Source organism: Pantherophis guttatus, chromosome 1 (assembly GCF_059756535.1).
Source record: "Pantherophis guttatus breed Tessera chromosome 1, ASM5975653v1, whole genome shotgun sequence".
Taxonomy (NCBI): Eukaryota; Metazoa; Chordata; class Lepidosauria; order Squamata; family Colubridae; genus Pantherophis; species Pantherophis guttatus.
In genome coordinates, this window is record NC_142063.1 from 340,051,422 (window position 1) to 340,069,484 (window position 18,063).

Sequence of the window (18,063 nt, forward strand, 5' to 3'; positions counted from 1 at the left end):
CCAGAGGATAGGACCAGAACCAATTTTCAAGCTGCAAGGTGATCCAACTAGTTCAGGGATCAGCAACCTTAAACACTCAAAAGAGCCATTTGGACCCATTTCCCACAGAAAAGAAAACACCGGAAGCCACAAAACCCTCCCCGTGCCTGACTATTTCTTGAGCGGCCACAAAACTAGCATATGTAGTTGAATTAAATGTTCTGTTTTCTTCTGAAACTTTTCTTTTCTTGGATTTATCCATGGTTGGCCTACTGGGGGTTGAAAAGCTCAATAAATAGCGTGCCGGCTGGTGTCGCACACTGGTGGTTGTGGTGGTGGTGGTGGTGGTGGTTGTTGTTGTTGTTGTTGTTGTTGTTGTTGTTATTATTATTATTATTATTATTATTATTATTATTAAAATTTCTATACCGCCGTTCTCCTTTCGAACTCAGGGCGGTGAACAGCCAAAAATAAAACATTTGTACACAAAAGTTAAAATAATTTTAAAATAATATGCATATTTTGAATGACAAGGAGCCGCAGCAGAGGGGTGAAAGAGCCACATGCGGCTCCAGAGCCACAGGTTGCTGACCCCTGAACTAGTTAGTCATCAGGATAAAGTTTCTGACTGTATAACAGCCAGGCTGTCAAATGAAGAGATGGATTCTCTGCCTGAAGTCTCTAAAACTTTAGTCACTCTCTCTCTCTCAGCCAAACCTACCTCACAGGTGGTTGTGGGGAAAATAGGAGTGGGAAAGTGTATGGGATATGTTCGTTATGTCGGTTATTTGTAAAAACAATAAAGGTGGGATACAAATAAATAAACCAGAATTTATTAACCTTGGCAACTTTAAGTTTGCAGGGACTTCAACTCCCAGAATTCCCCAGCCAGGATTCTGTCCAATAATTGCCAAGTTTGAGAAAAACACTGTTCTAAACAGAAGTTGGGCATTCATTTGTCAAAGATGCTGTAATCGATGTTGGGTTGGATCCAATCTGGGTTGGATGATCTCTAAAACCCTTTCCAATTGTATTTATATTTATCTGGGAAAAAAATTCCAGAAAAAAAAATCACAAAAAGATCCCAAAAAATGCTTTTAAAAGCCTCTGGCGATCCCAACTGAGTTGCCTGATCGTCGGAGGCTTTTAAAAGCATTTTTTTTCTACAACCTCTTAAGGTTGTAGAAAAAATGCTTTTAAAAGTAAAAAAAAAAAAGTTGGCCACGCCCACCCAGTCACATTACCCTCACCAAGCCACACCCTCAAAATAAGCTACGCCCACAGAACTGGTAGTAAAAATTTTTAGAACCCACCCCTGTCCTGAGCTCCCTTTTTGCTGGCAGAGGGTTTCAGGAGGCCATCGCACCCGAACATGGAGCATGCAGGGGCTGCGGGCAGCCCTCCTGAGCTCTGTTTTTGCTGGCAGAGCAGTGGTGGTCTTCAGCCGGTTCTATCCGGTTTGGGCAAAGCGGTAGCGCCGGCTGCAGGAGGCTCCGCCCACCCACCCGGACGTCATCACGTCCCATTTATCCACGTTTTTGAAGCTCTGTGCATGTGCGCGCGTGCGCTCACATTTGCGAACCGGTAGCGAAGGTAAGTGAATACCATCCCTGTGGCAGAGGGTTGCAGGAGGCCGTCGGAGCCAAAAATGGAGCTTGGGAGCCCGTTTTCCCTGACAGAGCACTCGGGCTGCCACAGGCACCCCAATACGAATGACGTTGAGCTGGCCACGCCTACCCTGCCTCTCCCCCGAGGTCAAACACGACCCTGATGTGGCCCTCAATGAAATTGAGTTTGACACCCCTGCTTTAAACCAGTGGCCCCCAACCTTTGGGCCAACAGAGACCAGTTCCGTGGAGAAAGGCTTTTCCGCGGACCGGAGGGGGGCATGGTTTTGCGTGCTGCCTGCATCCCGCGGATGGGGCTTTGCTTGTTTGCATGGCCTCGTTGCTGGCATGCCGCGGATCGGTTCTGGTCCACATGGACTGGGGTTGGAGACCCCTGCTCTAAACATTTGCCATATAAAGTCACTCAGATCCATTGAGTTGGACTTCTCAAAGGGAGGTCCAAAGTTGGCCATGGCATGGTCAGGGTTTTAGCCTGTGATTCTGTAAAGGGGAAAGAGTGGCAGAATCTGGGGGCAGAGTTAAAAGAGGGATCAGGGTAACTTTGTAGTAGATTATTGCAAAACGCTCCGCATGGGGCTGCCCCTTGGAAGCTAGAGCTGGTTCAGAATACAGGTAGCTTTCGACCTACACTCAAAACCGTAGAAATGATGGTAGATTTTAGGAGAAACCCTCCTATACTACCACCTCTTGCAATACTAGACAACACAGTATCAACAGTAGAGACCTTCAAGTTTCTAGGTTCTATAATAAGTGTGGAGGCTCCGGAGTCCGCGCATCACTCCCAGATGGCCCTGGCCATAACTCTGCCTCCAACACAGAGCCCTCGTCCGAGCCTTCCCCAGACTCCAGGACCTGCCCATGTTCCTCCCCAGCCTCCTCACTGTCCGACTCCGCTGCCAGCTCCGCAGGCTGCTCGTGGACCACAACAGCGGGTGGGGGCTTTGCTTGTTTGCACGGCCCGGTTTCTGGCATGCTGTGAACTGGTGTCGGTCCACAGACTGGAGGTCGGAGACCCCTGGCTTAAGGCCTACCTGTCTGAGGAACCGGCCTCTCTCCCATCATTTTTAACCAACCTGTAAAATTCCAACAGAGGAGCCTTATTGTCATGTCCCAGCTATTAGACAATGTCATCCGATAAGGCCTGGGAAGTGAGTCCTTTCTGAATAACATCTCTTTGGAATTTCAGATGCCCCCCACCCACCCAACTTGCAAACGTTAAAATAATCTCTGAAAATCTGTTTTGGTTTGTTTCTCAGGGTGTGTCCATCTGCTGTACAATGTTTGTTCTGGTTACGATATGTTTGCTCTCGCTATAATATTTACTTTTTTGTTTTTAGAAACGATATTTTTAATCTGTGCGCTACCCAGAGTGTAGAATCAGTGTTGAGTTGTGGGGTATCTTATACCTTTAAAGGGACGCAGTGACGCAGTGGCTAAGACACTGAGCTTGTCGATCGAAAGATCGGCAGTTCAGCAGTTCGAATCCCTAGTGCTGCGTAACAGGGTGAGCTCCCGTTACTTGTCCCAGCTTCTGCCAACCTAGCAGTTCGAAAGCAAGTAGAAAAATAGGGACCACCTTTGGTGGGAAGGTAACAGCATTCTGTGCGCCTTTGGCGTTTAGTCATGTCGGCCACGACCACGGAGACTTCTTCAGACAGCGTTGGCTCTTCGGCTTTGAAACGGAGATGAGCACCGCCCCCTAGAGTCGGGAGCACATATGTGCAAGGGGAACCTTTCCCTTTATACCTTTAAATTATACATTAATAAAATGGAGCCGAGTGTTGGATTCATCCAGAGGGTCACAAGAAGATTGTTTGATTTTTATTGACTTGTTCAGTCGCTAAGTCGTGACTGACTCTTTGCGATCCATGGACCACAACACTCCAGCCCCCCCCTCCCCATCCTCCACTGTCTCTGGAGTTTGTCCAAATTCATGATCGTTGCATCGATAACACAATCTACCCATCTCATCCTCTGCCATCCCCTTCTCCTTTGGTCTTCCATCTTTCCCCAACCTCAGGGTCTTTTCCAACGAATCCTTTCTTCTCTTTTGGTGGCCAGAGTATTTGAGCTTCAGCTTCAGGATCTGTCCTTCCAAAGAACAGTCAGGGTCGATTTCCTTTGGGATCGACTGATTGGATCTCCCTGCAGTCAAAAAAGGATTCTCCGGCACCATCATTTGAAAGCTTCAAATCTTCGACGCTCAGCCTTCCTTATGGTTGTCCCAAAGGTGCTTTTTCAAGAGGGAACTGGAATTTCTTTGTTTTTTCCTTGAAGACGTTTCACTTCTCATCCAAGAAGATTTTTCAGGTCTGTGAAGCTAAAAATTATTGGAATAAAATTAAGATACGGCTGGAAGAAATGATACAACAACGTATTGATTTAAATCCAGAGCTGTTCCTACTGGGTATCCTGCCAGAAAAAATTAGCGAAGAAAATATTTATTTGATTATACATGTAATGACAGCTGCAAGGATTGTTTATGCACAACATTGGAAAGCAGAGAAAATTCCTTTGGAAGGAGAAGTAATTAAAAAAAAATTAGATTGTGCAGAAATGAATAGATTGACTTTGATGATTAAAGAAAGAGAAGATTCAGAATACTCTTAAGATATGGAATCAGTTCTACTATTGGTTAGAAAAGAGATAAAAATAAGTAAAATAATAGTTATGTATAAAAATGTTATAATCAGAATATTTTGTTAGTGATGAATTGTTGTAATTGATTCGATGAGAACGAAGACAGAAGAAATAACAAAAAGAAGAATGATTGGAGACAACACCCAGATGTCACATGGAAGGAATGACTGATGTATTAAATGTTTGTTTGTTTAAAAAATAAATTAAAAAAAAAAGAAGTCCAGTTGCCTTTTGAAAAGCACCTTTGGGACAACCATGATGTGGATGATTGAGAATTTCTATAGACTCGTGATGGCAAACCTATGGCATGCGTGCCACAGGTGGCACACAGAGCCATATCGGTGGGCACGTGAGCTCAGCTCTGGTGCACATGCGCACGCCAGTCAGCTGATTTTCGGGCCTTCTGGGCCCACTGGAAGTTGGCAAACGTTTCCGGCCTCTGGAGGGCCTCTTGGGAGGCAGTTTTCGCCCTCCCCAGGCTCCTAGAAAGGCTCTGGAGCTTGGGGAGGGCAAAAAACAAGCCTACCGGGCCCTCTGTGCCATCACATGCCAAAAGTGGGGGAAGAATAGGGGGGTTGCACTCACATGTGTGGGGGTGGGGCGCATAGAATTATGGGTGTGGGCATGCATGCACCTGCCCCCCCCACTCCCCCTACTTTTGGCACGCAATGGCAAAAAGGTTAGCCATCACTGCTATAGACGCTTCCTTATGGTCCAACTCTCACAGCCATACATTACTCCTGGGGAAAACCATAGTACCATGATGGCGAACCTATGGCATGCGTGCCAGAGGTGGCACGCAGACCCCTCTTTGTGGGCACGTGCCGTTACCAGCTGCTTTTTCGGGTTCCGTCGCGCACATGCAAGCTGGCCAGCTGGGCTTCTAGCTGGAACCAGAAGAGAGCAGTGTGTATGCGCGCAATGGAACCTGGCCACCTGGCTTCTGGCATGTGCACCGGCCAGCTGCTCTCTTCTGGGTTTTGGCACACGCATGCAAGCTGGGTTTCTGGCCGTGCGCATATTTGTGCCGGAACCCGAAGACAGCAGCTGGCCGGTGCGCATGCACATCGGACCAGTTGTCCAGCACGCATGCGTGCAACGGAACCTGGAAGAGCAACTGGCCACAGCGTGCATGTGCACCAGCCAACTGCTCTCTTCTGGGTTCCAGCACTACTGGGCTTGTGTGCAAATGCTCCAGTTTCAGCACTCGGTGCCGAAAAGGTTAACCATCACTGCCATAGTATATTCAGACCTTTGTCAGCAAGGTCTTTGTCTCTGTTTCTTAATATTTGCCATAGCATCCTTCCAAGGAGCAAGCATCTTTCAATTCCATGGCTACCGTCATGGTCAGTGGTGGGTTGCTCCGGGTTCGCACCGGTTCGCAAGAACCAGTAGTAAAAATTTGTAGTTCCGAGAACCGGTAATAACATTGGCTGGCCACACCCCTGAACCGGTCCCCGGCCCGATCGCAGCTCACTTACCCCGCCCACCTCATCAGAGGCTTTTTTTTTTTTAACTTTTAAAAGCATTTTTTCTACAACCTCTTCGGCTGAAAAGATGCTTTTAAAAGTAAAAAAAAAAAGCCTCTGATGATCCCGCGGCTGAGCTGGGATCGTCAGAGGCTTTTCAAAGCATTTTTTTCTACAACCTCTTCAGCCAAAGAGGTGGTTAAAAAAATGCTTTGAAAAGCCTCTGACGATCTCAGCTGAGTTGCCTGATCGGCAGAGGCTTTTCAGAGCATTGTTTTCTGCAACCTCTTAAGGTTGTAGAAAAAAATGCTTTTAAAAGTAAAAAAAAAAAAGTTGGCCACGCCCACCCAGTCACATTACCCTCCCCCCCAAGCCATGTCCACAAAATAAGCCACGCCCACAGAACCGGTAGTAAAAAAATTTAGAACCCACCCCTGGTCGCTGTCAACAGTGATCTTGGAGCCTAAGAAAATGCAGGTAGTCCTTGATTTACAACAGTTCACTTAATGACTGTTACAATGGCACTGAAAAAAAGTGACATGACTATTTTTCATACTTATGACCTTTGCAGCATCCCCATAGTCACCTGATTTACATTTAGATGCTTGACAACTGACTCACATTTATGACGGTTGCTGGGTCCCACCGTCACTGTGATCCCCTTTTGCGATCTTCTGACACGCAAAATCAGTGGGGAAACCAGATGCATTTTAACAAGCATCTTACTGATTTAACAACTGCAGTGATTCGCTTAACACATTTGGCAAGGGAGGTCGTAAAACGGGGCAAAACTCACTTAACAAACTCCTCACTTAGCAACCTAAATTTTGGGCTCAATTACGGTCGTACATTGAGGACTGCCTGTAAAATCTGTTACTGCTTCCATTTCTTCCCCCTTCTATTTGCCAGGAAGTGATAGGGCCGGATGCTATGATCTTAATTTTTTGAGTTTTAAGCCAAGTTTGTAATTCTCCTCTTTCACCCTCATCAAGAGGCTCTTTCGTTCCTCTTCACTTTCTGCCATTAGAGTGGTATCGCCTGCATATCTGAGGTTGTTGATATTCCTCCCGGCAATCTTGTGATTCATCCAGCCTGGCATTTTGCATGAATCTTTACCCACTGCCACAATGTTATTGCAAACACAGCCACCTTTGTCGCATGAAGAAGCACTGAAGCTGTGTTCTGGAGAATCTGCGTGGGATATTTGGGATCCGTAATGCCCTTCTCTGAAAAGAACGGTGGTGGTGTGTCATGTAAAACCTTTCCGTTCCTTAGAGGCCACCTTTTTCCTTCCCCATTATCAGTTGAAGGCAGTTGAAAATTCGGAAAAGTTGGCTTTTTTTCACTTTTTCACTTGCAATTTCCGTATTGACGTTCTGATTTTTTTTTACTGGTGCCTCTTCTTCCAGTTCTTTCTAGGGATTTATAAAATGGCATCCATTACATCTTAGTGCTGAAATTGTAGACCAGACGACACACTATTTTAACGCAGAGATCTTCAAACTTGGCAGCTTTAAGACTTGTGGACTTCAACTCCCAGAATTCTCCAGCCAGCTATGCTTGTTGGCTTTAAGACTTGTGGACTTCGACTCCCAGAATTCTCCAGCCAGCTTAAAGCTGCCAAGTTTGAAGACCTCTGGTTTAATAGAAGATGGATTATTTGTACTAAAATAAAATTAAAAATGTATTTAAAAATATTTTCATTTTTAGGGCCGTGACTTATCTTCTGAGCTCAGAGTTAGGGGTGACTCCTTTTAGGTTTCTTTTCGAGACGGCCTTTAATCCAGTGTTTTCCAAACTTGGCAACTTTAAAACCCGTGGACTTCAACTTCCAGAATTCTCTAGCCAGCAAGGTAGAGAATGTGAAGCGGGTGTAAAATTGAGGGCTACCTCTCTGCGTTTGTAAAAATTGTGCATCCTGGGTTTTATCTGGCACGGAAATCCATATGGACTGGGATCCTTGCTAGTCGCTAACAGAGTGAGAATTTTGGCTATTGTGATATTTATTACAATGCATCATGATCATGCTGTAACTTGTGTGGTTCTCTGTAGGCAGGGAATGAACAGGTTGAGCATGTTTGAGCTCCCCCCTTTGAACGTCTGGCTGGGAGATTTGCACTGCCTTCTAGTGCTCATCTTACAGTAGTGGCCAAAATTGTGGAAACCTTTTGGGAAAAGTGTATTTTTGAGGTTTGATGGCTAATAACACCACTTTTTTTTAAGAGTTTCAAGATAATCCTATTCCACTGCTGGAATGGCCTGGGAATAGCCCAGACCTTAACCCAACTGAAAACCTATAGAGCCGATCAGGGGTGAAATGTAAAATTTGTTACTACCGGTTCTGTGAGTGTGGCTTGGCGGGGGGGGAGTTAATGTGACTGGGTGGGCGTGGCTAACTTTTTTTTTTTAACTTTTCAAAGCATTTTTTCTAATGCTTTGAAAAGCCTCTGCTGATCAGGCAACTCAGCTGGGATCGTCAGAGACTTTTCAAAGCATTTTTTTAACCACCTCTTCGGCCAAGAGGTTGCAGAAAAAAATGCTTTGAAAAGCCTCTGATGATCCCAGCTGAGCCGCACGATCATCAGAGGCTTTTTTTTTACTTTTAAAAGCATTTTTTCGTCGGAAGAGGTGGTAGAAAAAATGCTTTTAAAAGTAAAAAAAAAAAGCCTCTAATGATCGTGCAGCTCAGCTGGGCATGGGGGGGGGGGCGCAGGGATTTTTGCTACCAGTTCTCCGAACCACCCGCCGCCATCACGATCCGGTCCGAACTGGGAGCATTTCACCCCTGGAGCCGACTAAAGAAACATGCTAATCAGAAGCAACCCAGCAATAAAACCCAGTTAATAGAAACAGTCCTTCAATCTTGGTTTCACATGATAACAGCTGCAGAACTCAAAGACTTGGTTCGCTCCATGGGAAGACGTTGTAAGGCCGTCATTCATGCTAAAGGTTACCCAACGAAGTGTTAACTGACAAGGTGATCATTTTTGTATATCTTTGTTTTTTCTAGGGTGATCATTTTTGTATATCTCGTTTTTTCTACGTGTTTCACTTTTCTTCTTTCTACTGTAACTGCTATTTTAATAGCAAATCCTTCATAAAAGTTATTGCATTACATTCTTGATTAAATTATCTTTCCATTGATATATAATTTTATGGAACTCCCCCCCCCCAAAAAAGTGGTGTTATTAGCTAGTTTTAGAAAATACACTTTTCCCAAAAAGGTTTCCGCAATTTTGGCTACTACTGTAGGCTATGGCTACATTTGCAGAAAAAGCCACAGGCAGATGGATTGCACAAAAACGATGTTTTGCTTGAGCCATGCGGTTGGTGTTTTCTAATTGAGGGTATCAAAGGCAGAACTGACGAGAGTCCTGCAATAGGTGGCAGTATCTGGCTGACCCTCGGTTGAACAACATTCAATGCTTCTATCTCTAGCTGGAGATTCCGCCATGGAATGTTAAAAAAAAAATAGGGATTGTTTGTTTGTTTGTTTGTTTGTTTGTTTGTTTATTTATTTATTTATTTATTTATTTATTTATTTATTTATCTATCTATTTATTTATTATATTTCTATACCGCCTTTCTCCCGTAGGACTCAAGGCGGTGTACAGTCAAGAAAAATATAGATACACAAACATCATAAAATTGCTAATTAAAATTATTATTATAACATAGTTTGGCCAAATTAAATAGAACCTAAAATTAGATAACATTTTAAAAACATTCACATGTTCATATGTTTAGCCCCGCTTGTTGGAACATCAGGGTTTTGAGGGCACGGCGGAAAGCACGGAGATCAGGGATATTTCGTATCTCCGGGGGCAGTTCATTCCAAAGAGTTGGAGCCCTCACAGAGAAGGCTCTTCCCCCTGGGAGTCGCCAGTCGGCATAATTTGACTGACGGTACCCTGAGTAGTTCCTCCCTGTGAGAACAAACTGGTCGGTGGGAGGCTATTGGTGGCAAAAGACGGTCTCGTAGGTACCCAGGTCCTAAGCCATGGAGCGCTTTAAAGGTGATAACTAACACCTTGAATCGCACCCGGAAGACCACCGGGAGCCAGTGCAGCTTGCGTAGGAGAAGTGTTACATGGGCGCAATGAGCTGCGCCCATAATCACCTGCGCGGCTACATTCTGGACCAGTTGCATAGCTGGCATTATTAATCCTGGTTGCTCGAATGCAAGGTAAATTTTAGAAATAGTTTATTGGAGGAGACTCTTGTTTGTGCGCTCCCATTCCTTCATCTGTTTGGCATAGCTAGAAAACAGCCATCTGGGTCTTACTTTAACCCAGGGTTGTACAATCTTGGGAACCTTAGAATCGGAATTAGAATAGAGCTGGAAGGGACCTTGGAGGTCTTCTAGTCCAGCCCCCTGCTCAAGAAGGACATCCTATACCAGTGATGGCTAACCTTTTTGCTGCCGTGTACCAAAAGTGGGGGGAGCGCAGGGGGTCACGTGTGTGTGTGTGCCCACACCCATAATTCAATGCCCCCTGTGCCCTGCCTCCAGCGCATGCACGTGCGACCCCCACTTTTGGCATGTGACGGCAAAAAAGTTACCGGTGGGCCCGGTAGGCCCGTTTTTCACCCTCCCCAAGCTCCAGAGGCTTTTTTGGAGCCTGGGAAGGGCGAAAACAGCCTCCCCTACCACCCCAGAGGCCCTTCAGAGGCTGAAAATGCCTTCCCAGAGCCTCTGCGCGAGCCCTGTACTTGTCTAGCATCCAAAACGGGCTGTGTGGAGACTCCTGGGAGGGGAGGGGCAGTGTGGGCGGGGCCAGCCAAAAATCAGCTGGTCAACATGCGCATGCGTGCTGGAGGTGAGCTAGGGCAATGGCTTGCGTGCCCACAGATATGACTCTGTGTGCCACTTGTGGGACACGTGCTATAGGTTCGACTTCACCGTCCTATACCATTTCAGACAAGTGACTGTCCAGTCTTCTTAAAAACTCCAGTGATGAAGCACGCACAACGTCTGAAGGCCAGCTGTTCCATTGGTTAATTGTCCTCACTGTTACGAAGTTTCTCCTCAATTCCAGGTTGCTTCTCTCCTTGATTCGTTTCCATCCATGGTTCCTTGTCTTGCCTTCTGGTGCTTTGGAAAATAAATTGACCCCCTCTTCTTTGCGGCAGCCCCTCAAATACTGGAATACTTGTATCATGCCCTCCGTAGTCTTTCTTTTCTCTAGAGTAGCCAAACCCAAATACTACAACCGTTCTTCATATGTTTTATTCTCCGGGATATGGAGTGGTGAAATACCAATCAGTGGTGAAATGCTACCGGTTTGCACCGGTTTGGGCAAACTGGTAGTAAAAAAAGGCTACCGGTTCCTCTCAACCGGTATTTCCGGCGATCAGCTGTGCCGCGCGATTTAAAATTGGTAGAAAGCAGGAAATCCTGCTTTCTAGTGAATCTAAATCGCGCGGCACAGCTGATCCCTCCCCCTCGCTGTTCTACTTACTTTCCCAAGCCTTCTTTTTCCGCCATTTGGCACGTACTGCGCATGTGTGCATGTGCAGCGTGCGTTTGATGCACACTGCGCATGTGTGCGTAGCGTGCATTTGGCGTGCACCGCACATGTGCGTGCATGCGGCACGAGTTTGGCACGCACCGAGCATGTGAGGCCAACGAACCGGTAGCAAACCGGTTCAGATTTCACCACTGACTTTAATCATCTTAGCTGCTCTTCTTTGTACTTTTTCCAAAGTCTCAACATCTTTTTTTTTTTGTAATGGGGTGACCAAAACTGGATGCAGTATTCCAGGTGTGGCCTTGCTAAGGCTTTCTAAAGCGGTACAAATACTTCATGTGGTTTTGATTCTATGCCACTGTTTTATGCAACCAAGGATTGTATTAGCTTTTTAGCTGCTGCTGCACACTGCTGACTCATGTTGAAATCACCGTCCACTAAGATGGCTAAGGGAGCTCAACCAATCTCATTGCACATATGTTGTGCACTGACAATAAAGATTTGAATTGAATTGGCTGGGAAATTCTGGGGATCGAAGTCCACAGGTCTTAAAAGTTCCCAAGGTTGGACATCCCTACTTTAAGCATTATATGTCATCTGTCAGTTACTTTCACAACAGATTCCCAGATTCTCCGACTCCCAGAATTCTCAGCTGTGGCCATATTGAGAATTCTGGGAATCGAAGTCCATAGAGCTGAAGTCACCAAAGTTGAGAAATAGTGTGTAGGCTTTCTTTTCACCTTGCCTGAAAGTCTCCATCTAGAAAAGCCCTGCTGTGAGCGATTCTCGTGAGAGGCATCTTAGCCAAGGATCTTGACAGGTGAGGTCCTTGACTCTTCTTAACATCTTGTGTGGGTGGCCTTAAGTAAAAGGAAATCCTCTGTGTGTGTGTGTCTGTCTGTGTTGTGGCAGCTGATGAGTAAGTGAAATTCAGCGCTGGAACCCGGTGGAGTTGTGTTGACAGTTTGGTAGCGGTACTTGTAGCTACTTGTTTGTTTGTCTTGATGATATCTTTATTAAATAGTAAAATTCAAAGCCAGCCATTAAAATACAAACAAAGATAAAAAGGAAAAGGGAAGGGGAATAAAAAATAAATGAATAGGTAGATAGAGATGGATAGATAGACAGACAGACAAAAAGACAGACAGACAGACAGACAGATAAGATAGGTAGGTAGGTAGGTAGGTAGGTAGATAGACAGACAGACAGACAGACAAAAAGACAGACAGACAGATAAGGTAGGTAGGTAGATAGACAGACAGACAGACAAAAAGACAGACAGACAGATAAGGTAGGTAGACAGACAGACAGACAGACAGACAGACCAAAAGACAGACAGATAAGGTAGGTAGGTAGACAGACAGACAGACAGACAGACAGACAAAAAGACAGACAGACAGACAGGTAGATAGATAGACAGACAGACAAAAAGACAGACAGACAGACATGGTAGACAGACAGACAGACAAAAAGACAGACAGACAGATAAGGTAGGTAGACAGACAGACAGACAAAAAGACAGACAGATAAGGTAGGTAGGTAGATAGATAGACAGACAGATAAGGTAGATAGGTAGATAGATAGACAGACAGATAAGGTAGGTAGGTAGACAGACACACAGACAGACAGACAGACAAAAAGACAGACAAGGTAGGTACGTAGGTAGGTAGATAGACAGACAGACAGACAGACAAAAAGACAGACAGATTAGGTAGGTAGACAGACAGACAGACACAGACAGACAGACAAAAAGACAGACAGACAGACAGATAAGGTAGGTAGGTAGGTAGGTAGGTAGGTAGATAGACAGACAGACAGACCAAAAGACAGACAGATTAGGTAGGTAGGTAGGTAGGTAGGTAAGTAGATAGATAGATAGATAGATAGATAGATAGATAGATAGATAGATAGATAGATAGATAGATAGATAGGCAGACAAACAGACAGACAGACAGACAAGGTAGGTAGGTAGATAGATAGATAGGCAGACAAACAGACAGACAGACAGACAAGGTAGGTAGATAGATAGACAGACAGACAGACAAAAAGACAGACAGACAGACAGAGACAGACAGACAGTCAGATAAGGTAGGTAGGTAGGTAGATAGATGATAGATAGATAGATAGATAGATAGATAGATAGATAGATAGATAGATAGATAGATATCTCAAATAAATTTATAACAGTAATGACCTCTGCCTTTTTTTAAAAAAATACGGAGATAATAATAATAATATAACTACCACTCCCTAAGCTTAAACAAGTCCTACCAATTTTTAAAATACCTTACTGATAGAAAAGAATATTTGTAGCTCAGGGTGGAACAGCGGGGTCCTTGATGCTCTCTGAGTTTGCTGGTTTTCTTGCAGTCATTTCATTACCAAACTAGCTAACATCATCAGTGCATTTAAAATATCTTAAAACACTAATGATCAACATTCTTAAAAAAACCCCCGATATTCATAATATATTCTTCTCTTAATTTTTTTTAATGGTAGATACTTGTTGATTTTGATTCCTTAGTACAGATAGCTGTCAACTTAACAACAGTTCATTTAGTGACCGTTCAAAGATACAACGGCACTGAAAAAAGTACTTGTGACTGTTTTTCACACTTGCGACCAATGGGGGCAGCTGGATTCACTTAACAACCGTGTTACAGACTTAACTGCAGTGATTCACTTAACAACTGTGGCAAGAAAGGTTGTAAAATGGGGCAAAACTGACTTAATTGTCTCCCTTAACAATAGAAACGTTGGACTCAATTAGGGTCGTAAGTCGAGGACTACCACGTGTATGTTGAATTTGGAGGACTGGGATAAAGAGGGACATGGAAGACTTTGAGGCAGGCCTGGGGCATTGCGCCAGCTCACAGTAGGTTTAGCTTTATGGGGTCCCCTTAGCTCAGAGTTTCTCAACCTTGGTAGCTTGAAGATGGGTGGACTTCAACTCCCAGAATCCCCCAGCCAGCGCTGCTGGCTGGGGGATTCTGGGAGTTGAAGTCCACCCATCTTCAAGCTACCAAGGTTGAGAAACACTGCCTTAGCTTCCAAGATGCTGTATTCCTGTTTAGGATGAGAACAATCTGCCTTCAACCGTCCTCCCCAGAAATACAGGTAGTCCTTGACTTACAACCATTTGTTTAGTGACCGTTCAAAGTTACAGCGGCACTGAAAAAAGTGACTTATCATTAAGAAAATTATGGAATGTGCTGAAATGAGTAAATTGACATTTGAAATTAGAGAACAGGAAGATAAACAATATTATTTAATATGGGATTTGTTTTATCAATGGCTAGATAACAAGGCATGGAAATGAAGTATGAAATATGAAATTAATATAATGATAAAATATATGAAGTTTTTTTTTTTAATTTTTTTTTTCATGAGTCAAACCCTTGTTAAACAGTTGTTAAATGAGAATAACAACATAAAGGGATAGATAAAATTATCAAATAAGAGAAATTAAATAATTTGTAAATTGTGGATATGGGATTAAGCACAAAAGATTTTTAACCGATCGACACACTTTCTGTGATTGTAATGGATGATGCTTGTTTTATGTTTTGTTATGTTTAAAAATAATTTTTTTTTGAAAAAAAAAAGGGATTTATGACTGTTTTTCACACTTTACGACCATTCCAGCATTCCCACGGTCACGTGATCAGAATTCAAACATGTGGCAACTGACTCATACTTATGACAGTTGCAGTGTCCCAGGGGGTGTCACGTGATCAACTTTTGTGACCTTCGGACAAGCCAAGTCAATGGGGGAAGCCAGATTCACTTAACAACCAGGTTACTAACTTAACAACTGCAGTGATTCACTTAACAGCTGCGGCAAGAAAGCACGTAAAATGAGGCATGGGAATAACAGCAATGGAAATTTTCTGCTCAACTGTGGTCATAAATCGAGGATTATCAGCAGCTCACGAGGTTTTTTTTTTAACCAAAGAGACCGGAGGTATAACCCCTGTCCCTTCATTAAGCAGTGGAGTATTAGTTCTTAAGCTTATTTTTTCATCATTTTTTTGCCTCTTTCAAGACTTATTTGCATTACGCACTTAGCAGATTAACAGAATAGGAAGGGACCTTGTAGGTCATCTAGTCCAACACTCCGCCCAATCAGGAGACCCTACACCAGGGGTGTCAAACTCAAGGCTCGCGGGCCTGATCCGGCCTACGGGGCCTTTAGATCTGGCTCGCAGGCCCACCCTGGAAACAGCAAAGGACCGCCCCGCGGTGCCTCTGCCAGTGAAAACAGAGCTTGCGGCCCTCCTGAAGCTACCGTTTTCAGCCGTGACGACCTCCTGCAATCCTCTGCCAGCTAAAACAGAACTTGGGAGGCTCCCCCCCCTCCAAGGTCAAACACAACCCTGATGTGGCCCTCAATGAAATCCAGTTTGACACCCCTGCCCTACTACACCATTTCTGACAGATGGCAGTCCAGTCTCTTCTTGAAAGCCTCCAGTGATGAAGTTCCCACAACTTCTGAAGGCAACTTCTGTTCCATTGTTCTCCCTGTCAGAAAATTTCTCCTTATTTCCAGGTTGAATCTCTCCTTGATCCCTTTCCATCCATTATTCCTTGTCTGGCCTTCGGGTGCTTTGGAAAATAGCTTGACCCTCTCCTCTCTGTGGCAGCCCCTTAAATATTGGAAGACTGCTATCATGTCTCCCATGGTCCTTCTCTTCACTAGACTAGCCGTGCCCAGTTCCTGCAACCGTTCAACGTATATTTTAGTCTCCAGTCCCCTAATCATCCTGGTTGCTCTTCTCTGCACTCTTTCTAGAGTCTCAACATCTTTTTTGTAGTGTGGTGACCAAAACTGGATGCAGTATTCTAGGTGTTGTGATTTGACTTCTGTCTAAACTTGCTTTTTTTCCTCTCTTTCAGTTCATTTTGGCTGTGGATCGCAACTCGGATAACAAGAATTATTGGAGGTCAGTCACTATCAAAACTTCTTCCTTTTAAGATTTGGGGGCCTTCTGATCTGCTCTTCTGTGGCCTCAAACACAGGTAGTCCTCAAGTTACAACAGTTCGTTCAGTGACCATTTGAAGTAACAACGGCCCTAACAAAACTGATTTATGACCGTTTTCCCCACTTCCATTGCATTCTGTTTAATCTATTGAAGTTTGGAATGATATTATAATACACTGTTGTGCATAGAGAAACACAATGGAAAGAACTGGGCATATTTGGGTTAATATGTCAGAGAAGGAATTAAGGGGACAATTTTTAAAAATTGTTTCTCAATTTTGCCACACAAGGGACATTTCTGTTAAGCAAGGAAAATAAAAAGGCTAGTGCAGCACAGGTAGTCCTCGACTTACAACACTTCATTTAGTGACCGTTCAAAGTTACAACAGCACTGAAAAAAGCGACTTATGACCATTTTTCACACTTATGACCATTGCAGCAACCTCATGGTCACATGATTTACATTCAGAAAGTTGGCAACAGGTTCATACTTATGATGGCTGCGGTGTTGCGGGGGCATCTTTTGCAAACTTCTGACAAGGAAGATCAATGGGGGAAACCAGATTCACTTAACAACCGTGTTACTAATTTAACAACTGCAGGGATTCACTTAACAAATCTAGTGTCAACTTGCAAAGCTTTCAAGTTGCCATGAGCAGGAGGGAGGGAGAACTGATACAGCTGATTGATTTCCCTAACTGAAGCTACATTCCATAGATGCTTTCTTACCGCAATCAGTAGGGAGGGTGTTGGATTTCACAGCCAGCCAAAGTGGTTAATTGGAGAATGTTATTTATGACATGGCCAGGGAGGAGGGGAGAGACAGGGTCATAGGGGAACATAAATCTATGTGGGATTAGTTCTAACTGCATCCGAATATTGCCGAAATGGTGCTCCTAATAAATGACTGTATTTCTTTTGAAGTTTGGCTCATGGCTCATGAATTAATTAGGGCACCTTTCAGAAACTTCACATATGGCAAGAAAAGTCGTAAAATGGGCAAAACTCACTTAACAAATTTCTCACTTAGCAACATAAATTCTGGGTTCAGTTGCAGTCGTAAGTTGAGGACTACCTGTATTTGAAAACGTGTTTAACTTTTGAAAAATGAAAAATGTTAATCTCCTTAAAACTCGGGTGTTGTTTTTTTTTCGTTTTTGTTTTTTCCTTATTAGCGGTACAAACCTTCTTCGCCGGCACGATGAGCAACAAACCACCTCCCGACGATAAGCTTCTGGAGCTGGATTTACATTCCCATTTCATCATCGGTTCCGTTTCGGAGGATAATTCTGAAGATGAGACAAGCTCCTTGGTGAAAATTGATTTACTGGAAGAAAAAGACCAGTCCATCTCTCCGGTCTCCGTCAGTTCGGACTCTCTTTCCGACCTCAGTTCTTCCGGTGTTCAAGAGGCCCTTCATATGAGGTAAAACAAAATAAAAATCACAATTGTTCATTTAGGGACCATTCAAACTTACAATGGCACTGAAAAAAAGTGACTTAAGACTCTTTTCCACACTTACGACTGTTGCCACATTCCCATGGTCATATGATCAAAATTCAGACGCCTGGCAACAGATTCATACTTATAACGGTTGTAGCATCCTGGGGACATGTGATCCCCTTTTGCGACCTTCTGACAAGCAAAGTCAATGGGGAGGCCAGATTCACTTAAGAACCGGGTCACTAACATAACAACTGCAGTGGTTCACTTAACAGCGCTGGCAAGAAAGATCGTAAAATGAGGCAAAATTTACTTAAGAAATATTTCACGTAACAACAGAAATGTTGGGCTCAATTGTGGTCGTAAGTCAAGGACTACCTGTATGGGTTTCTTAAAAATGTCATCTTTTCTTGTTGCTCTAAAGCAGGAGTACATGGTCACATGATCAAAA

At 44.0% G+C, this 18,063-nt stretch overlaps 1 protein-coding gene across 5 annotated transcripts in view; it reads left to right on the plus strand.

Moving 5' to 3' along the window:
- The window catches only part of ACACA (acetyl-CoA carboxylase alpha), a 280,148-nt gene that overhangs the window by 8,545 nt on the left and 253,540 nt on the right, over window positions 1–18,063 (plus strand). For all 5 annotated transcript variants that reach the window (XM_087883446.1, XM_060693230.2, XM_087883447.1 and 2 more), the window contains exons 2-3: window positions 16,084–16,130; window positions 17,345–17,594. In XM_087883446.1, coding sequence (XP_087739572.1) covers window positions 16,084–16,130; window positions 17,345–17,594 — 297 coding nt within the window. The remainder of the gene's footprint in view (window positions 1–16,083; window positions 16,131–17,344; window positions 17,595–18,063) is intronic.